This window comes from Tetrao urogallus, assembly GCF_951394365.1.
Source record: "Tetrao urogallus genome assembly, chromosome: 16".
NCBI classification, from domain to species: Eukaryota; Metazoa; Chordata; class Aves; order Galliformes; family Phasianidae; genus Tetrao; species Tetrao urogallus.
The window spans coordinates 9,460,029-9,481,188 of NC_136829.1; the positions used below are offsets into that span (position 1 = coordinate 9,460,029).

At 45.3% G+C, this 21,160-nt stretch overlaps 1 protein-coding gene across 1 annotated transcript in view; it reads right to left on the bottom strand.

Annotated features, from left to right (window-relative positions):
* Positions 1-17,086, bottom strand: part of CHRNA4 (cholinergic receptor nicotinic alpha 4 subunit) — a gene marked incomplete at both ends in the record, with an annotated part of 18,148 nt that extends 1,062 nt beyond the window's left edge. The window contains 5 exons of the mRNA XM_079543334.1: positions 3,282-4,662; positions 11,625-11,734; positions 11,826-11,870; positions 15,700-15,851; positions 17,026-17,086. Of these exons, the coding sequence (XP_079399460.1) occupies positions 3,282-4,662; positions 11,625-11,734; positions 11,826-11,870; positions 15,700-15,851; positions 17,026-17,086 (1,749 nt within the window). The remainder of the gene's footprint in view (positions 1-3,281; positions 4,663-11,624; positions 11,735-11,825; positions 11,871-15,699; positions 15,852-17,025) is intronic.
* Between the last annotated feature and the right edge of the window lie 4,074 nt (positions 17,087-21,160).

Below are 21,160 nucleotides of genomic sequence, written 5' to 3' on the forward strand. Positions count from 1 at the left end.
CTTCCCTGGTCCATCCCAGCAGCAGAACAAGGCATCAGCCCCAGAGCTGGAGCTGGAGGTGCCTTGGGGACCTCCAAGTGCCATCTGATGCTCAGGAGCCAGAGCCTGTCACACAGATTAGAGGAGTCCCGAGTGGTTTTATTGTACTTTGTTAAAAATAAACCAGTGAGATTATCCCGTGTTCCCTCCCCCCTCAGCTATTTTCTCTCTCCCATTTTATTTTTTAAGCTGTCTTCATGGGCTTCTTATTAGAGTAGCCCTGAGATGCACACAGTCACGAGGACAATGAGGCTTTGCAGACAGTGCTGTCGGTTATTTTGACTGGTGTGTGACATGCAGCTCGTTTTACTTCTCACCCTGTAATTAATTTCTAATGGCATTCCTATCACACACTGGGACAATTCAGTCTTGCATTTTCCCCAGTGTCTTGTTGTGCTGGTTTGGTCACAGATAAGTTTCTGTAGCAAACAACTGCCCTCTTGCATTTCCCATTTTCTATTTGCTGAAGCACTTAATTAAATGAACTATTTACTTTTAATTTAGAAACACTGCCCCTGTGGCAATGGTGCTTTAGAAAAAAAAAAGGAAGTTTAAAAGAAGCTTTGTTCCCATCCTGCAAAGGTCCATGGCTCAGAAAATATGACCCGAGAGGCAATAAGCTGTATCCCATGGGCTGCTCTGCACAGAGCTGCCTGCAGATGGGTTTGGGGGAGGCTTCCACCCCTGGTAGAAATGCCACAATTTGATTTTGAGATGAAAGCAAATTTCTGAGCACTGATATCTATTTTTCTGTAGTAAATTCTCATTTTATTAGATCAGCTCTGTTCCTTACAGTTATTTTCAATACCAGGGAGCCTGGTGCACTGACGGGCTCCACTCATTGCTGGATGTGCACATGGTGTCTTTGCTCACCATGGAGGGCTTTTTAGAGCCCAAAGAATTCTTCCTTTTCTTCTGCTTTTGGTCTTTAGTGTTCCAAATACATCCCTCCTTGGGATGATTGTTTCATTTCAAGAGGGAAACAGGGAGAGGGAAGAGTAGCAGAGAGTGGAAAAAGAAAGTTCATTTTGAATCATAGAATGGCCTGGGTTGAAAATAACCACAATAATCATTGAGTTTCAACCCCCCTGCTATGTGCAGGGTCACCAAGCATCAGACCAGGCTGCCCAGAGCCACATCCAGGGATGGGGCATCCACAACCTCCTTGGGCAACCTGTTCCCGTGCACTTTCTTGAAGAAAGATGTGAGGGATTAAGAGGAAACAACAGGTATTCATCGACTCAGTTCTTGTTGACATCAACAAGCTTAGCAGGGAGAGAGATCAGTTGAAGTAAGTATTATTGATGCAATATTTTTTTCATTTGCACCATGGGGAAATATGCGAGTTAAAAATCAATTGACTTCCATGGGCTTATTCATGATTATTACTAGCTGGAGAGAGCAGAGTTTAATTCCCACAGTCTTAATGTGATGGTAAAATGTTTTAGCCCAGGAAAGAGAGCTGAGCTGTCAGCTAATGAAGGTGAGGGTTCACAGCCTTCTTTGTCACAGATTCGTTCTGCGACCTTGTACAGGTCAGCTCATCTCTGTGCTTTGGCTGTCACTCCTCAAAACGAGGAATAAACAGCTGCTTCCTCAAAGGGATGCTGTGAAGTAAAATACATTAAGGAACAGAGGCCTCTAAAACTGTGGTACCAAAGAGCACATAAATGGACAGTAGCACTTAATCCTTTGTTGCTGCTGCTAAGTGCTCTGTGCTATGAAAAATGCAAATATAAAGATACTCTTCAAGCCCAGGAAGTCTTGCCTAAAAGCAGTACGACTTCCTTTGACTGTAAATCTGGTGACAATTGAACTGTAAGAACTGTCAGAAAGGTATCTTTGCTGACTGATACCTCTAAGAAAATCTAGATCCCGTTTTCTTGACAAGAAGCTTGTGTCTGTGACCATAATTAGCTGGCGTACTGTAACCATAGTATTGTAAGGGAAGAGCTACGAGATATAAAAGCATGTGGCATTTGTATGTGCATCACCATCTCCATTAAAAAAAAAACACCTTTCAGCCTCTACTTTCTCTCTCTATTTGTAGCCATCTTTACCCCTTCGGAGTAAGCACGAAGTCTGTCTGTCCACCCACCTTCCCACAGACTGAGCCAAGAGGAGCTCCACTGGAAGTCCACTAATGAGGAATGGCGTCACACATGGCTAAACATACCCTGCAGCATCTCCACGCTACGGCACACTTCCCACAGCCACAGCCTATTTCAGGAATTTGCCTTCCCAAGCTCAGTAACCACAGTCAGTGCTGAAGAGAAATCACAGTGCAAATTCCCTGTCTGTCAGAGGCTTCGCTAAAAAGAATTCTGCTGTGTTCCCACAAAGATGACTGCTTTTCTATTTTCTTTCACAATCATAGCCCAGGAAGGGTCAAGATGCTTACTGGAAGGATTCTGTTTCTGTGCTATCTCATTATAAAACAGTTTTTGGCTTTTATCTGCAGAAAACGGAAGGCACAATTCAGAGCCATGATGTGATCCTTGTGCAAAGAGCAGTGCTGTGAACTGCTGAACTACCAAAGCAGGGATGTTAGGGCAATACTAGGGCAACCAACGTCAAAGTGCACTTGCTGATACTGTTCTCAGGAATGGGACAATAACAAACCATGCTGGCTCCTTCTCTGGCTGTTTCCTATAGCAGGCAAAGGCAGAATCACTACTGCAACATGCCCTCTAACCTCAATTAAAATAATATCCTTAGCTGCAATTAAAAGTGCTTTGAAATGATTCAGTTTTGAAATAACAAAGAATTTCTCTTTTTTTCTAGCTATATTTTGATCCCCTAAGAAGCAAAATAAATTAAATGCCCTTATGCCCACCCCAAAATTTGAAGACTTCAGGGGAAGATGACTGTTCTCTTCTACAACTGGTCCTACTTGACCAACAACTCCACTTTTCTGCTGTAGAACCCTATTGTTTGAGAGCAGCCCTGAACATGCCCTGGTTGTGCCAGACTGTTGGCCTGGCAAGACCCCAGAGATAAGCTCTCTAGCTATATCCAGGGTCATGGCATTGTGGGCTTAGTGGGGACATGTTGATGGTTGGATCAGATGATCCTAGTGAGCTTTTCCAACCTTAATGATTCTATAATTCTGTGATTCTATCTATAGTGCCAGCGTGTCCAGGACCCACGATGGTGAATACACTCTGATACCCCTCAAATTTGGTGAGGTTTCCTTCAGATTATTTTCAGCTTACCCAAGGAGGCCAAATTCACATACTTACCGAGAAATCTGCATCTTCTGCTCGCAGGTGGTCTGCAATATAGTGGACCCCTTCCACTGCCAGCTTCAGGGCTGGGGACATGAGCACGAGGTGTTCTCCTTTGTTGCTGTGACTCTTGCTTCCTTGAGTCGGCGTGCCAGCTGCCTCTCCCTTTTTGCACTTACACTTGCACTGGTGGGGCTTGTGCTGGGGTTGCTCTTCATTGAGGTGGCAGCGCTGCGATGCTGGAGAGGCACTGGAGTGGCCATTGGTCTGGGAAGAGTCCTCCTGCAGATAACAGTACTGGATGCTGCGGGACCTACAGCGGATGTTCCCTTCCTCTGTCTTACTGGGGCTGTACATCTGCTGAACACTCAGCGATCTGCCTTTTGAGATGGATGTGGTCTGGGTGTCACTCAGGGGGTGGCAGGAGGACTGCGGAGAGGAGCACGTCACCTGTGGGGGCTCAGGGTGCAGCATCGAGTACTGTCCAGAAGGGGATTTGCACATAGGCTGGGCCTTTGCCGGCTCCTCAAGGTGGGCGCAGAAGGAAGATGTGGGTGAAGGTTCATTACTCTGGGGGCTGGGGGAGGATGAGGTAGTGAAGTTGGGCTCCATGTCGACCTCGGACCAAAACCTTGGTGAGTTGGTCATTTTGTGCATAGATTCGATAAGTTTCTTGCAATTGTCCTTCACTGTGGAGGGACGCTTCATGAAGAGGAGACGTGGGACTATGTCAAGGAAGACTCTCCTCACCCAGTCAGGCATCGTGTGGGTACGTGGGGAACGGTGGTGCACGTTGAGCACAAAGACAGTGATGATGATAGATAAGGTGACAAATATCATGGTGAAGAGCAGATACTCTCCTATCAGGGGGATGACCAAGGAGGTAGAAGGGATGATCTCTGTGATGAGCAGCAGGAACACCGTGAGGGACAGCAGCACAGAGATACACAAGGTTATCTTCTCTCCACATTCAGAGGGTAGGTAGAAGACCAGGACGGTCAGGCAGGAGATAAGCAGGCAGGGAATGATCAAATTGATTGTGTAGAACAGTGGCAGCCTCCGGATAATGAAGGAGTAAGTTATATCAGGGTAGATCTCTGTGCAGCATTCATATTTCTTGCTGTTGTAATTGCCCACAGCATTAATGATGACCCACTCCCCACTTTCCCAGTAGTCCAGTTGGTCCACGTGGCTGTGCATGCTCACCAAGTCTATCTTAGCTTTGTCATACGTCCAAGAGCCAAATTTCATTTTACAGTTCTGCTGATCAAAGGGAAAGAAGGTAACATCGATGCTGCAGGAGCTTTTATAGATGGCAGGCGGCATCCATTTAATTCTCCCATCATAGAAGAGGTGGGCTTTGGTCAGGTGGGTGACTGCAAAGTCACCGTCAGCGCTAGGGAGAAAAAGAAGATAAAAGAGACTGAAGTTCTTTGAAACTTATCTAATTACTAAAGAAATAGGATATTTACTGTTTGGCTTCCAAGGATGCATCAGGGCACCTCAGAGATGCAAGGTGTACAACATCCACCCTACCCAGATTCTGAACTCTATTGGCTTATGCAAGCACTGGATTTGAATGCAAATGTCAAACCTTGACACTATGAGCCATGCCCTGGAGCTAAATGCACTCAAGATCCCCTGGGAGAATGCCCTGGAAAGGGTTGATTTTGCTCTGCTTTAGAGAGGTAGGAAGAACCAGCCAGTGTGACTGTGAGCTCTACAGAGTTGTGATAGCCACCGTAAGTGAACACCGTTGGGTAATCAGTCAGTTTCTTACACAAAAAACAGTTACAACATCCTATGAATAGGAGCAACAACAGTTAGAGTCTTAATTTCCCAGTATGGGAATTATTTACATTGTCTTTTTCAGGGACTCTCAGTTGGGAGCTGTGTGCTGAGATCAGATACTTAAATAAGAACCCAGGATTTTCAATCAGAAAGCCTTATCAAGCTAGTGTCTTTGGAAAGTCACAACCTGGACACCCAATAATTATTCTGTGGTGGTGAACTGGGCTTTTTAGCTAAATTCTTGCTTCAATAATGAAAAGTCTTTACACTCTGTGGCAAGTTCTGGAAAGGCTAAAGTTTTTTTCTAAGACGAGAAAGCTAAAAATACATACAAACCCAGACTGCTCTCCCCAAGGGATCAAGGCAAAATCACCCGCACCTTTCTTTCTAACACAAATGAATAAGAGCATTACCATCGTACCATGCATTTCCTTTCTTGACTTTTCTTTTTCATGTCTAATTTACACTCATGAACTTCTTTCTCTGGATGAAAACCATCTAGTTTTCTCCTGGGTTTGTCTGCCCCGTGAAGCCAGATTGAGATACAAAACATGCAGAGCAAGCGATGCTCCAGCATTTGCTCTTCTTGGTGGTTTTCTTTCTAAATCTCAATAAGAGCTTGGAATCCAATTCTGCATTTAATGAGATCTTAGAGGCCCGATTAAATTGTTCATTAATGGAACAATATGTTTATAATTGGACTGGTATTGCAGCAAAGAGATAATGAACATCCACCAGTATTTCCTTTCTCAGGTAGAACGATGTGCAATTGGCTGGGCAAACAACACAGCTGTGGTTTTGCTATTTAATGCTGCTGCTAAAGGGCATGAAGCTCTCGCACTAAGGGACAACAATTCTCTTAGGTATTATTTTCACAGACTCTGTTTCTTTCTCAAAACTGTCCTGTCTGGCAGTTTTGTCAAATTCCTATGCCTCCCTGCATGCCTCTCTTCTGTAAGCATACATGCAACTAGAGTGATGCTGCATGCCTTGCACATCAATTATTTCAGTAACTGATCTGCTTCTTTGATTAGAAGGCCATTTGAATTGCATGCCCAACAAACCCAGCCTCAGCCCCGGTCCTCTCCAGCTCACACACTTACAGATAGCTGCAGCTTTATCTTCCAAGGCAGATGTTGATGCAGTGCCATGGCAGGCATGAATCCAAAGGCAGAGTTGTTTCTTGCATCTGGGGGTTATCTAATGACTCTGAGGAGCCTTAAAACATCCTGGCATCTTCCTGCTCTTCCCTTAGCAACCTAACAAGGCTATAAAGTAATTCTTGACTTTGGATGGGTTTCATAGCATGTGCTTCAAATTCTCACTGCGGTTTAGCACAGAGGTATCTGAGCAATTTTTAAGCAGGCTAAATTAACCTCGATACTGTGGGCAGATGGAATCTAAGCCAGTTATGTTGTGCAAAGATAGTATTAGCTGTTGCCTTAGCCCATTGTGCACACATATATATATATATATATATATATATATATATATATATATATATATATATATATATATATATATATATATATATATATATATTTGCCTATTTTCCCAGGCTTCCCACCCACACTGGACCCTCAAGCATATGCTCACAGACTTGGAAACCACGCTAGCTGGCATGCTGTCCATGTAGGATGAAGCCGGAGAAAGTCTTTCATTCTGGCTAAGGCTTTCATTCTGTTCATCTTGACATAAAAAAGATCACCAGGCTGTTGACAGTCTTCAAAAAAGCCTTTCTCCTGTCTTCTCCAAGGTGTCAAGCTGAGAAGACCATCCGTAAATGAAGTCTGCAGTTACGAGATTGGGGAAACCTTTTCTCATGGAAAGCTTTCCTATAGGAGAATCCATTCTTGGTCAAGTTGTGCCAACAATCACTAAATAACGTGAAGGATGCCTTAGGCAGGCATGGGGGAAATCGGCAGGGAAAATCAGCAGTCATTGCCTCACAGTGGCAGCACAATTTCATCTCATTGAGTCTCGACCACTGTGTTTTGACAGTTGCATCGAAAAACCATTTGGAAGCAGGAGCGAGTGAAAGGTAAATATCACAACAAGAAGTTGAGAATTAAGATAGAAAGGCTCTCCTGATTGCTCCGACCTGACAGCTCTAAAAAATCTGCCAGTAATAAAGTGCCAGAGCTTTTATATTTTCATGTCAAACACAACTGTGCACACTAATAAAGACAGAAGACATTTTCTCATTCCTTTTCTGATGGAAATAGCGCTGCTGCGTTCTGCAGCCTCTGATTCTTCAGTTCTGGGATGCAGGCACTTCTTCTAAAATCTTATACATTCCTAAAGGTGAGAGGGTGGCATTGTTTCGCTGGCAGCCATCAACCGTGTTCCATTAAAAAGCTCTGCTGATGGAGAATTTTTTGCCCATTTCTGTTTTGCCTGCAGTTGGAGATGGATCATCTCACAAAATTGAATGTTTTCAGAATGCATGTAAATGAGGCTCACGCTTATTTTAATTTCTGATGATACCACTTAAATCCAAACAGAGCTTTAAAAGCTTGAAAATTAGCTCTATACATGGATGGACGGAGTTAGAATGCCCTCATTTAAAGCATTTGTCACCCAGCAACAGGAACCAAGGCAAAATGGGGTTTGAGGACCCCGTTAAACAACCCACCCTGTGCCCTTTTGGCAGATATTAAAGAGATGCATCTGTATCGTTCAGATTAAAGCACTCCCCAAGGGCAAATCAAGTCATCTTTTGTTCAGTAATTACTTTGTATTACTGAAACGATCACCAGGAATTCAGAGGTTGAAAAGGACCTCTGGAGATGATCTAGTGCAAATTCCCTGCTTAAAGCAGTCAGCTACAAGAGGGCAGTCAGGACCTTCTCCTGCTGGGTTTGGAGTACCGACACCTTACTGGCAATTTGGGTACAAAACAGTTATGTAGATATAGAGTTCGGGCGTTGATTTCAGGTTCCATCCCAGCATTTGCTTGCTTCAGATGTTGAGAAATCATGGATAACAGAAATCTCCAGAACTCCTCAGTAAAAGAAGCATCTGTCTCAGACGTGGCTGAGCTGCACTGATGAAATAAGCACAACTTCCTCAGAAAGCTGTCGCAGCACTGAGAATTTGGGCATTTTACCTTTACTCTTGGCTTTGCCAAGAATCCTCATCAGTACCACAGAGGTAAACTTTGTCCTGATGCTATGAGAAGGCCTCGAATGCTAACTCAGCTACAGCCCAGGACAGAGTTCCCTCTTAAAGGTTTCCATCAGTTCTTGTAATACTCAAAGGCATCTGAGGATGCCTCTAAAAATATACTGAATTCCCAGAAGAATCAGGAAAGTTTAAATGTGAAGCAGCAGTTGCAACTTAAAACTACAGTCTGGTGCAAAATGACAAGAGCTGAGTATGCACACAAACCAAGAAAAATGTCAATAATGTTTCCAACATTTTTAAGGTTAGACTAAGGCATCTTTTGGCATTTCTCTTCCAAACGGTGTCCAAAAGGTTTGGAATGACTCAGAAAACCAGTGCTATCCCATAAGCTTCACTGGTTGCAAACATCATCGTACAGTTCAAAAGAACAAGCCATTGTAGCATACTTCAAAGAACTCTCTGCTTCCTCAAGATTTTCAAAAGCTGCCTGCCAGATGAACTTCTAATCCAGTCCAGCAATCCTTTGTGTCCAAATTATCACTGGCTGAATTTCAAGACATGTCCTCCTCCTAATTACTGAAATTGTATTATTTGAATTCCCCTCATGCATGAGGAATCTTATTCACTTTTTGTTACTACGGATGATAAGGCAGGGATTTCCTTTTGGAAGAGCCAACTCCAGAAAGCATTGAGAAAAGTAAATTATGAAGTCAGAATGTTTCCAATAGCCTTTCCCCAGGTTTTACACTCAGCAGGGATGAGAAATGCTGCAATGCTATCTCAAACATCTAGTTGAAAGCAAGCCAGCAAAGCTCACATTTCAAGTTCCCTGCCCAACCATTAGGCTGAAGGTTCTTGCATTCCTCTTTAGCAACTGGACCAACTGGCTGCAAATTTGCTGTTCCAAAGTCCCGTGGAGTTTTAGTGATGTGCTGGATCCAAATCACACAACACAGTGGTGGAGCAGTGAAAACACTAAAACGCAGACCTAAGTGTTCATTCCTTGGTTAAGCTGACAAAAAAAATATATTTTTTTTCCCACTTCAAATACACAAAGGAAAACTAAAATGTGCATAAAGTCCATTCATGAATGGAAAAATAAGTCAATGCAGAGAATTAGATAATTCGCTTACAAATGATTTGGTGGCATCTGAACTGCCTTTAGAGACTCAGATACAGAACAGCTGGCCTTCCTGGCAGAGAAGAGAAGCTTTGACAGTTCCCTATTAACTCATATTCCTCTGCTATACATATGTTTTGTCGTGTCTAGCAGAAACTATTTACAGAGTCTTAGAATTTATCTCATCGAGCCTGAAAACCCAACAGCATATTCATTTCCCTGTAGAATATAAATTTGCTTTTAGATTCCTTGTGAATGTTTATAACTACATAGGTTCTTGAGGCCCAGCCATCCAAGTTTACTCATTTAATTTGGGCCTCTAGAGTGGATAAATGGAAGTTTTGGACAATAATGAGAATAACTCACAAAAAAGCATTATGCTTCCTTAAGGATGTAAACTTGAAATCAGTTTAAGTGCTATCATTTCTATACGCTCCTCAGGATGGAAACAGGAAAAGCCCTCTGCGACCTGCTGTCCTGAAAGTCTCTTTTCCAAGGGATATCATCCCAAACAGAAACACCATAATTCCACCAGAGCACGTGCTGACCATTGAACAACTCACATTAAAAAGCTCAAACAGTGCAAAGGCCAACAAGGCCACTCACCCTGTTCCATTAAGGTTCCTGCACACAATTCCCTTGATGGTATAAACTCAGAGTTATAAGTATGTACTTTAAGTTCCCCCTAAACAATATGTATAAAATATGAGAGGGAATCCTTATTTACATCACCCATGAGCATTCACTATCATTTCCAAACTTTCCTGGAACACTCCTAGCTGGAATGAGAACACACTCAAGAAAAGAAACGTGGTGGAATTAAACAGTCGTTGAGCTGTTGAGGAGAGACACCTGCTGATGCCCCCTCACGCTGCGTGTTTTGCCTTACCTTGTCCTGCAATCCTTAAAGAATCATGAAACTTCATTGTCAGAGTGGTGCAACTAAGACAAGTGCAGTTACAGATGGATTTAGTAGGAATCAGATAGACAAGCGCCGCCAGGACAGACAGCAGTCTACACAAGACATGTCTGACACTATATGAAAGAGCACGGGCAAGTATAGAAATAAAGAGAGAGAATTAATGGAAAGCCAATGCTGACCGGCTAACGGTTGGCGCCTACAGGCATGTTTAATTCATGGCTAAAGTAACCAATTAAAAATGTATGACGGACTCATGACAACCATCAGGAGAACACACGATTATAAACTGTAAGCATGGGTAAAAGAAGAGCTGTAAGGTTTGGTGGCTGGGTCAGACCTCACTGAGCCAAACACTGAGGCAGGTAAAGCTCAAAGTGTTGCAGCCCCGAAGAGGACAGGAAGGACATTCTGGAATAGCTGCTGTTATCATACTGGGGTTGCTGAGGAGCATTAGCCACTGGTGTGACAGCAACACTCCATGCCACTGAGGATCAGGGACAAGCTAACAGGAAAGGTGACAATTTCAATTGCCTCCAAACCTCACAATCCTCCAGAAATTTTCCCACCAGTCGTGTCTTTGAAAAACAAAACCAAATTATATCAAACTAGAACCAGGCAACTCTTCTTTAGAAATGAACCTGGCTTCTATTTGGTGTGTTTTCTCTGAGTGCAAGCCACATACAAAGATGGATTTGTTTGATGCTTGCAGAAATATTTTCTCTGGAGCCTGTGTGGGGAGGGAGCCTAGAATACCCTGCATCCAAAGAGACCACAGAGCTCTGGCATGATAAGGAAAGGAGAAAGCAGCCTTGGCACTTGGGAACTCTTCCTTTGAGTATCAAAAGTCTCTGAAGGAAAGAAAGAAAAGCACCACCTACTCCCTGCAAGGTGTGCAAATGAGAGAAAGATTACAAGCCTTGGGGATCAGGAACAAATACCTATTTAGGAATAATTCTAGAATTGCATTGAGCAAACCTGTATTTGCAGCAAGTCTGACATTTTTTGGTTAATTTGCCTTATTAAAATCCATTCTTGATAATGAGCTTCTCCAGTTGATGGTGATGAATGAGAAAGGAGAGCTCCATGCTGACAAGGGCTGACAGATCCAGCTCAGATTAATTCTCTCTCCAACATGTGGCATCCCCCACATTACTCACTTCTAGAGAGCAATCATTAGGACAAAAAAAACCCAAACCTGTGGTGAGCGTTAGTCATGTCATTTGAGGCATGTCTAGGACAGATACTGTGAGAATCTAGGACAGACATTACAAAAATCTACACGGACCTCAAGAAAAGAAAGCAAAATAAGGAGGGACAATTGCAAAAAGCTCCTCGATGCTGTAGGAAGGGAAAGTTGGCAAGGATGTGTTTGCCTTCCAGACTCTGCGCTCACACTCACTTGTTATAGAGGACAATGTCTGGCCTCCAGATGAGCTCTGAGGGGATTCGGATGGATGTGACATTTTCATACTCCTGGGGGTCCCAGCGCAGCTTGTAGTCATGCCATTCCTGCCAAAAAGTAGGTGGTTACAGAACTGGGAGAGTCCAGATTGCAAAACTGAAATGTAACAGGGAAAAGCACATCTTTTGATGCACCCACCTGTTTCACCCACACGTTTGTGGTCATCATTTGGTTCTTCTCATCCTGAAACGCAAGATCAGATGTTGGTTACAGGAGCACATGAAGCGGCCCAAGGAGTAAATTAACTTAAATGTAACTTCATTGCACTTGATTTCTGTAATTACAAACCAATTCCGCAATAAAAAGAAGTTTAACCTTGGAAATAAAAAGCAGATGTTTCCTTCATTCAGAATGGGACAGGGCACAGCTGTCTGACACCGCACAACAGCTGAGCCTGCACCGAAGCAATCCTGCCAGCAGACTGGCTTGAATTTACTGGGATTTTCCTGGGTTCAGCCTCAGATGATGGGGACAGGTGGAAGGAAACGCTCCTCAGCTCAGCTTTGTCCTGAGCACTGAGGGAAGGGACTGTTGTACATAAATGCTCAGTCACACATGTGCATGGCTTACAGTGCTCAGCTCTATAGCGCATAGTATTTAGTATTTCCATGCAACATTATCAGTGAGCACAGTTTTGCAAACATGAAGCTCAGTGGTATTTCTGTTTCTATAAAATACATGAACTTTGAGCACCATGGAGTGACTGACTTGGACAAAACCACGCTACTCGGATGACATGTAACCTTTAGGTCTAGTGCATACCCATGATGTTGATTGGCAGGCTTTCTCCCACCTCCAATTAGAAATAGCACGAGACAGCAGAACTACAAATAACCCTTCAAATAGTGCTGAATTAATAGCATAGTGGTATTACTAGTGGAACTAATTATTATTCAACACTTGCCTTGCATGCAAGTTACCAGCCCTGTGTAAATCACCAGGATGAATTATGGAGAGCCCAGAGCTTACTGGCGTGCTTGTTTCTTTTCTCTCTCTTTGGTCTGGCATCAAACCCTGCTTGGATGACAGGGCTCATTTGCAAACAAACTGCTCATCATTAACTTTGCACTTGTGCCAGTTCAGGATTAATTCTGAGCATTAAAAGCCAGAAGGCTTCACACGGCTGTGTCTCCCCATTCCTTGCAGCCACGGCATTAAGTGTAGCACTTGAGTACAGAGACCTTCATCCAGGAAATGGGCACCAGCAGCATGTGGAGGAAGGAGGAACACAAAGAACATTCAAATGAGTGACAAAGGAAAGACAAAATCCAGCTGTTTCCTGGGGTGCAGGTGGGACACCAGGATTACCACTGGTGAGGCAAAGGACTGGACCACCACTCTGCTTCTTTATACTGGGTACTACAGCCTCACAGGTGCCACCATCTTCCCATGTAAATTCCTGCCTACCTTCTCCCTCCAGGCTACACCTGAGGGCTCTGCTGCCCTCCTGGCCCAAGCAAAGGATATCTCTTATCCAACAGGTTCCTCACAGTGGCAATGTGATGCTGCCTGCCTGGCTCACTTCTTTCACACAGAGCACAGCAGGGGATTCTGCAGCTAAGGCACAGCTGCTCTGCCTGGTCTCTTTTCTCAAGGTGAGCACAGCACCATGCAGAGACACGGGTTTGGACTCTAAGCATGCCTCTCAGTGGCTGTTCCCAGACATGTGCCTGATCCCCTACCCTTCTTCATGGCTCTGAAACACCCGGGTGAGCTGAGGACACGTGGCGATGTCAAGTTCCCCATTGATTTTTCTTTCCCTCCCAGCTTTTGTCAGCAGGAGCCAGGATTTGAATACGGCTCTGATTTCTCTTTCAGACTTCTTGTCGTTGGGAGCTGAACAACAGCCACGCAGGGGGCTGCACAAGGAATGCCACTGCTGGGAAGAGGCAGTCGAAGTACTGCAGCAGTGGCAGCAGTGACATCCACATCCCCTGACTCCAGCAGTGTGGGAAGGGATGAGACCCCTCCTCTTGCCTCCCCCAGCACAGGGAGGCAGCCAGTTGCACTTCTGACCACTAACATGACTTTAAAAAGATTAATTCTTCTTCAGGAACCTGGGAAGAGCTCTACAAGGCAGGTGTATCGATCCCACCCCTCCGTGGTTCTGCAGCTGCATAATGGAAATCTCTATCATGCTTCCACAGTCACTAATGTCTCATCTTTACTCTTATCAATTATTTAGATGAGAACTGAACAACTTCATCATGAACAACTGCAAACAGCTCTGGATTGCGCAGGCTGACAGAAAGAGAGAAGAATGGAGGATCGCTGTTGTGCTGCAGAACTGATGTCTTGTGCAACCCTCCTGCAACTGATGTCTTCCAGTTCCTCCTCTCACGCCACCTTGGCTTCATTTCCCTCGCATCTAAGGTCTGAAGCTCTGCAATCAGGGCTTGTTGTGCTTTCCATCCATCTTTCACCCTTTCACTTGGCTGCCAGTTGCGTTTAGGCTGGTTCTCACAGCAGCGTAGCATCTTCCAGTGTTCTTCTTTCCCTTATAAAAATCTATTTTTCCTCATGAAGCCACAATGCTGTGAGGCTGTATGAACCAATGGAAACATTCAACCTGAATACTTAAGGATTCATTGAGGATGAAGGACGTAATGGCACACCATTGTGAAAGATGCTTTGACCACATCAATAGGAGGCCAGGTGGAGCCCAAGAGGCCTTGGGAGACCAGATTGGTTATTAGGAAAAATTTCTTCTCAGAATGTATGGAGATGCAGTGGCACAGCAGCCCAAGGGGTGCCGGGATCATCATCCCTGGAGGTGTTCCAGAGCTGTGGCACTGAGGGATGTGGTCAGTGCGCATGGTGCTGTGGGTTGGAGTTGGACCTGCAGATCTTAGAAGATTTTTTTTAACCTTGATGACTCCAGAATCATTTGGAAAGAGACTTTGATCACCTCAGCAGGGGTCCAAGAGGAGGAGATGGGCAGGCTCCAGCAGCACCACGTACAGCAAAGGCATGGAGGATGATTCCAGATTTCTGCTTATAGCCTCTGCTATTTCAGTTATTCCTGGATGAAATCTTGATAACAAGAAATCTCAACTTATTTAAGAGAAGTTCTAAAAGTTTTTTTCCCTCCGATTTTATAACCCTTATCTCAAAATATAAGACTCAGAGAGTCATCTGCTATGATCGTCCTACACTAGCAACGTCTCCAATTTGCATCATACTCCGCATTATCACCCCCTTTCTCTTTGCCACAAAAAAAAAGCCAGCAAAAATTTATGGAGGGAGCTTCTGAAAGCATGGCCACAGCTTGTTCAAGAGATGTGCCTTGATGTCAACACAGTGTCCTGGGAAGCACCGTCTGCAAATGGATTGAAAGAAGCACACAGGAGCAAGATGTGCACAAGCTAGAACGTGTGTGTATGCTTTCCATCACCCTGTGGGGAATCACCTGTGTTTGTGACTGTAGGAAACACACACTGCAAGAGGATAAGCCTTTAAATACCAATTCAGTGTGCATCAGCCCAGAGTACAAATCACTCTGTTCCATATGGGCAGTTTGAACATGTAAGTTCTACCTGAGCAAACATGATTTTCTCCTTAGTATCTGTCTGCACAGCTAACACGCTTCAAAACTTTCATTTGCAGGGAGCTCTGTAGGCCAGCCATCTCCCAGAGATGTACAAACCACCACTCTGATCAGCTCACGCCAATTAGTGCTAACAATTACGGTTTAAATTATAATCAGCCGCTTGTTTTTCCCCTTAGGCAGGATCCTTTGGCACTCAAACCAGTTGCTCCACTGCTCTGCTGTAATCATTCCCATTGGCTTTTGGTAAGGAATTTGGGATTCTGGCTACAGTCAGTGAAGAATAAAGGATATGGTTTGGGGACCAGCTACTCATACAAGTCACAGCAGAGCTGTGTGGCGACTCATTCCTACTGAGAGCAAAGGCTTCTCACCCTGACCCTGAATCAGCCTGCAAACCCCCCCCTCCGCTCACCAGGAGCATCCCCCCAGCCCGGTCAATCTGCATGGGCAGGGTGCACTTACAACATCGATGAGCTGGGCTATGGACAAGCCGAAGCGGACCAGGACCACATCTGAAATGTTGGCGACAGGACGGGACCACTTGTTATAACCGGAGAAGAGTTTCTTCAGGAGACGTTCCTCCGCATGGGCTCGCGTTTCCACGTGGCCGAAAGCTGTGGGCAGGGCAGGGTGAATTCGCTTTGCTGTGCACTGCAGCCCTGAGCCATAGGGGGGAGCAGAAGCCTTCCTGGGGGGACCCCGGGATGATCCCAAGCGTGGACACAGCAGGGCAATGCCACCGTGGTGACATTCCTCCCTACTACCCCAGGCACTGATTGCTGTTTATTTCTTGCTCAGTTCACCTGTATAGAAACCGTAAGGGCTTCTGAAGAACAAGATCGGTCTGCAGAAATTGGGGGCATCACTAAAACCATTTTAAAACCACTGCACAGGCCATTTTCGCCCGATCTTTTTTTTGTGTTTTTGTGTTTTGTGGCCACTTCGTGGCAAGCTTCTAGCATAGGAGACTGTGGGCAGGAATGGGGGGTGCTAGGCAAAAAGAAAAGCAGCGTTTTTAATAAAAAAAACGGCAGGGGGGTAGGGGTCATGGATTGGATTTGCACAAGAAAACTGGCATCAAATGCATCAGTTAAAAAATAAAAACAGACAAATTCAGCTCTTCAAACTAAGCTTCATAGCAGCCCCTCAGAAACGACGGCAGAAGGAAGAGAACGGGGGAGAGCTCAGACAGGATAACACGTGTGAGGTTTCTCTCAACAACGACTTTAGAAGTTGGATGCTGCAAAGAACAGCCCCGACCCTGACGGAGCTGCCGACGGTTGGTTTAATGAAAAACTAAATCCTCAGTTCTCTGGAGATTGCCTTGGGGCTGCATCCCATCTCCCAGCAAGGGCAGTGGGAAGAGGCAGCGGGGGGCTCTCCCCGCGTCCCCCGTGGAATATGGCTCCTACTTAGCCGCAGCCTGCCCTGGATTATACAAAAGGAAGCATTAACAGAGCGCTGCCTGCGCTCTCCCCAACCACAGCCATCGCCCGGAGACACATTAACACACTTCACCCAGGGAGAAAAACCCAGCAAGAGGCTGAGCTCTCTGTGCGTTCACTCCCCATGTCTCCCCTTCCCTGCTGTGCTTTAACCCTTTCCCCAACTGTTCGGGCAAGGAGAAGGAAATAGAAGCAAGCACTGAGCGATTTATTTAGGGGACCTGTAACAACGGGGCAGGGGGGCGTGGGAGTGCGGGAAATTCCTTGCAGAAAGGGACTGGTGCTCGCAGCATGGCTAAGGGAGAAAAGAAAGAGCAGGGGAGAAGAGCCTTCTCAAACTTACCGGGGAAGATGCTGGCACACAGCAGGAGGAGAAGGTTTCCCTTGGACACGAGAAATCCCATCGTGGAGCAGAGCTCGGGCTTCAGTACGCAGCGTCTCCCGTCGGGGCAACTTTTCCTCTCCGAGTCTCCGGGTCCTCCGGCTTCATTCCCCTCAGCTCCTTTCTCTCCCTCTTTTCAGGAGGGTATTTGATGATTTATATTCTTCCCATTCTTTGCCTACTTCTCAGCTCTCCGCGCTAGGAAGATGCTCTTCCCCGGGGTACGGATGGACACTTGTGCTCACTCACGAGAGATACAGGAGAGCTGCAGAGAGCTCCGGTAAGGATGCACAGAACACCCAGCCTTCCTGCCTGCCCTGCTCGCTCCTCTCTCTGCTCCGGGGCGCTTTGGCTGCTCGATTTGTTCGCTCCTGCTGCCGCCCTTCCCCCAGCCCTTTGAGCAGCCTTCACTGAGCTTTTTGCTGCTGGTGACCACCGACGCCGAGGAGCAGCGCTTGGTGAAGCAGAGGGGGAGCACGGCGTGTTTGGGTATTTGCTGTAGTCAGACCTGCCCACCTCCAGCTGAGGAGGAGGGAATCAGCAAACAGGCTGCAGGAGAGGAAAACTTTGAGAGTGAGAGATAAAAGGGGAGGTCCAGAAGCTGGCTGCATGCACCCATAAGCTGTGGGGCTGGGGTCATTTGGGATCTTTATGTAGCACTTGTACCCCAAATAGTTTTTAATTAACAGTAGCTGTACATTTAATCTTGCCAGAGTGCTTTTCAAAATTGCTCCTGTAGACTCAGGTAATTAGCCTGATAGGTATTTCTGGTCCAGGCATGTAACTCTGCTGTCAGAGGTTGAGATCAATGAGCCTGTCCATGAAAACAGGGCTCAGCTGTGCTTGGTGCTCCACAAACGCATGGCAAAAACACAAATGTTAGGCTGCTCAGAGGCAACGTGCAAATCAAAGGTGAGGCAGAGGCAGGAGCTTACCTGAATTTATCTGTATCTGTGAATGCACCTTAAATACACCACAAATAGCCCTGCTGAAGTCTTGACAACTGTCTGTGAAGGAAAACTGTCAGCAACAAATTAGTGCTCAGCCCTTCATTGCGCAGCCCTGATTACTTGCACCTGAGGCACGAAGCAGAGCCCTCTCCATTTCATTCTAAAACCAGCTTTGATATTAACACAATTACTTCCATATGGGTAGTAAATGGATTCCGTTTTCAGGCAGGGGTAATTTTGTCAGCTGCAAAATTAATCAAAGTCTGTTCTAATAATACTAGCTACATATTTAATGTATAATAATTTCCCTACTCCTCAAGCATCTCAACTATCTTCCAATATAATAGATTGCTAGCAGAAAGTGGGAAGGATTAAAACAACGAGAGCCTTTCAGGACGACAAAACCCCACTGTTGTGTTTTTTTTTTTTTTTCTGCTGGATGCATGGACTCCTGTACAGTTTGCTTTCTTTCCTTTTGGTGACCAAAGCACCTCTTTGCCACATCCAGGAGAGGGGCAGCAGATGGGCACCCACTCCTCACTGGGATGAGGACAGCATTGCCATATGCTGCACGCTGCCTGCAGCATGGCGTGTCAGCACAGCGGGATTGCCAGGTGGCTGCAGGAGCTCCCCAGGGCTACAGATGGGATGAACCAGAGGGGTCAGTGTGCAGATTCCCAAATGCCTACACAGAGAGAAGGAAAACCCATTGCCTTACATCCTCTATGAAATCTCTTAAATGCTCTGTGAAATCTGGAGGGAAAGGGGATGTCACCTGAGCTTCCACGCTCTGCTCCTCACGGGGTCAAGCACCATGCAGATTGTACCCAATAGTATTATATGGTGAAATCAATGATAGAACAGTAGAACCATCCAAGTGGAAGAGACGTCCAAAGATCATCCAACTCAACCAGCAACAGGACCTACCCAGCCCCGTCACTAAACAATATCCCATATCCTCATCTTCAGCCCCAAACGAAGCACCAGAAATGACAAATCCTAACAATACCCGAAGAGGTGTGGTGAGAAGTAAGACTCACAAAGGCCATTTTTCAAGCTGCTGCTAAGGTCACACGTTGGACAACCAAGCCCAAGGGATCCAAGATCAGTTATTCCCTTTGAAAATCTTGGCCATAAATAACACAGGTATCCTTGACTACAAACCCTCCTGCACAGAGCTGATTCAAATCCCATGGACATACCCCATCCATCTTCTCCTTGCCTTATTTTCTGTGCTAGTCAACGAGGAAACTGGCCAGCAAATGCTGCCTTTGGATTAACTCTATAAATAATTTTGATTAAAAAACGATTTCCTTCATTTGGAAATTAATAATAAATCATCATTTCTGATTAATGAAAGGTTTATCCCTCATCTCTCCGGCTCTTCTTTTATACGCTGTGGGCAGTGAGCATATTTTACAGGGGTTTCTGTGCCTTGAAGTGACCTTGTTAAATCTCACTGCCAGTTTCTTTCTGCATCATTGGGCCATGACAGAATTTCCATCAGCTCTGTATGTAGTTGGAGGACGATGTTTTCCACTGGTACATGTGCAAGGGATTCAGGCTGACTGGGACAAAAGGTATCATTTAAGGGTTTTAATGATTTTTTTTTATTGCTGAAGAAAGCTGCAACTCCAGTCTGATTCCCAGGCACCCAAGGCTTTGAGCCTCCTCATTATTATCATCTTCCTTTGTTTGAAAAAGAGATGGGTAATTTGGGCAGTCCAGACGTTCATAAAAACTGCATGCAAACATCCCAGCCACTGAAGAGTGCAGATTTCACTAACCATAATTAAGGCAGTGCTTCCCCAAAGGTTCCCAATGTAATCTCAGACTTGTCCTTGGAATAAGGACAAGGCAGGAATGCACACTCCAGCTCAAGTGTTTGGGGTCATTCAGTAGAATTCCACGGATTTGCAAAGGGCTGCTAACTCCTGAATCCACTGCCTTGCAATCTACGCTCCTGCAAATATCTCCCTCCTTTTAGCCTTTCCTGAAGTCTGTTTTTGTCTCATTAAGTGGAGGCTGAGATTCCCTGTGAGTTGGGTACCTGATGATAAACTGCGCACAAGACCCCTCTCCCACCATCACAGTTTTAATCTGGAAAAAAATTCAACTGGCCAAAGAACAGAGGCATGAACAAGGAATCCTAGGGCCAGATGCTTGCTTTGAATTTGCCCTCTCCATCATTTTGCCTTAGATGTCACTGTCTGTCCCCAGGGCAAAACCTCAGCCTCTGTCTCTTTTGGAAAATGTCATCTGCATGTTTGAATGTTAAGAAGTGGGATATATTATCCTGCCTTCTTACTCTTTCCCTCTTTGGGCTTCACACAGGGGGCACAGCCAGTTAATTGCATGCTTGAGAAAAACACCTTAGCATTCGAAGCTGTTACACTTTTTTTTTCTCATCTCCATTCCTGCAATAAAGATTTCTCTCTCCCTTCCCTTACTGGTTTGTCATCAAACGGACACTTCAGGTGGAGCAAAAGGAGCGAAAGAAAACCAACACTAAAAGGGTGAGAGATCTTTTTTACAGCAAAATGCACACTGAAATGAGCAGAGCAGAGAGACGTGCAAGGCTGCTTCTCAGAAGAACAGGCTCAGTCTGCCTCTGGGGAAATCTGCCAGGTACTGCTGGTCTCACAAGAGTGACTCTGATTTATTCAGATTTATTTCAGATTCCCTATGAAGTGCCAGAAGACTTTGAAAGACATTTTGGACTAAATCAAATATGTTTACTGCGTAGGAGACTTTTGGCCATGGGGGAAGCTGAGGCACCTGCATAGGAGTAACAGCAGAGGAAAAGCAAGTGTAGTAATGATCACAGCAGTAAATAAGGTTATGAAACCCAGTCTTCCCCCAGGTTTTTTCCTTTCTTGGAAGCTGGTTGTGGAGTGGATTGGTTTCCACCCATGTGGTACTACCACAGCCTCCCATTTTCAGCAGCATCCTTATGGCAGTGCTCAGACTCTAGGGACAAGGGAAGCATCAGTGGTGTATGCCAGCACTCTCAGCAAGAAAGCACCTTTCACTGCTGATGAGAGATGCATCCGACATGAGATGCTCCAAAGCTGCACGACCCACGTGATTCCTTTCTAGCCTCATTTCCATCACAAAGTGCATGCAGTCAGCAAACTAAACTGGTC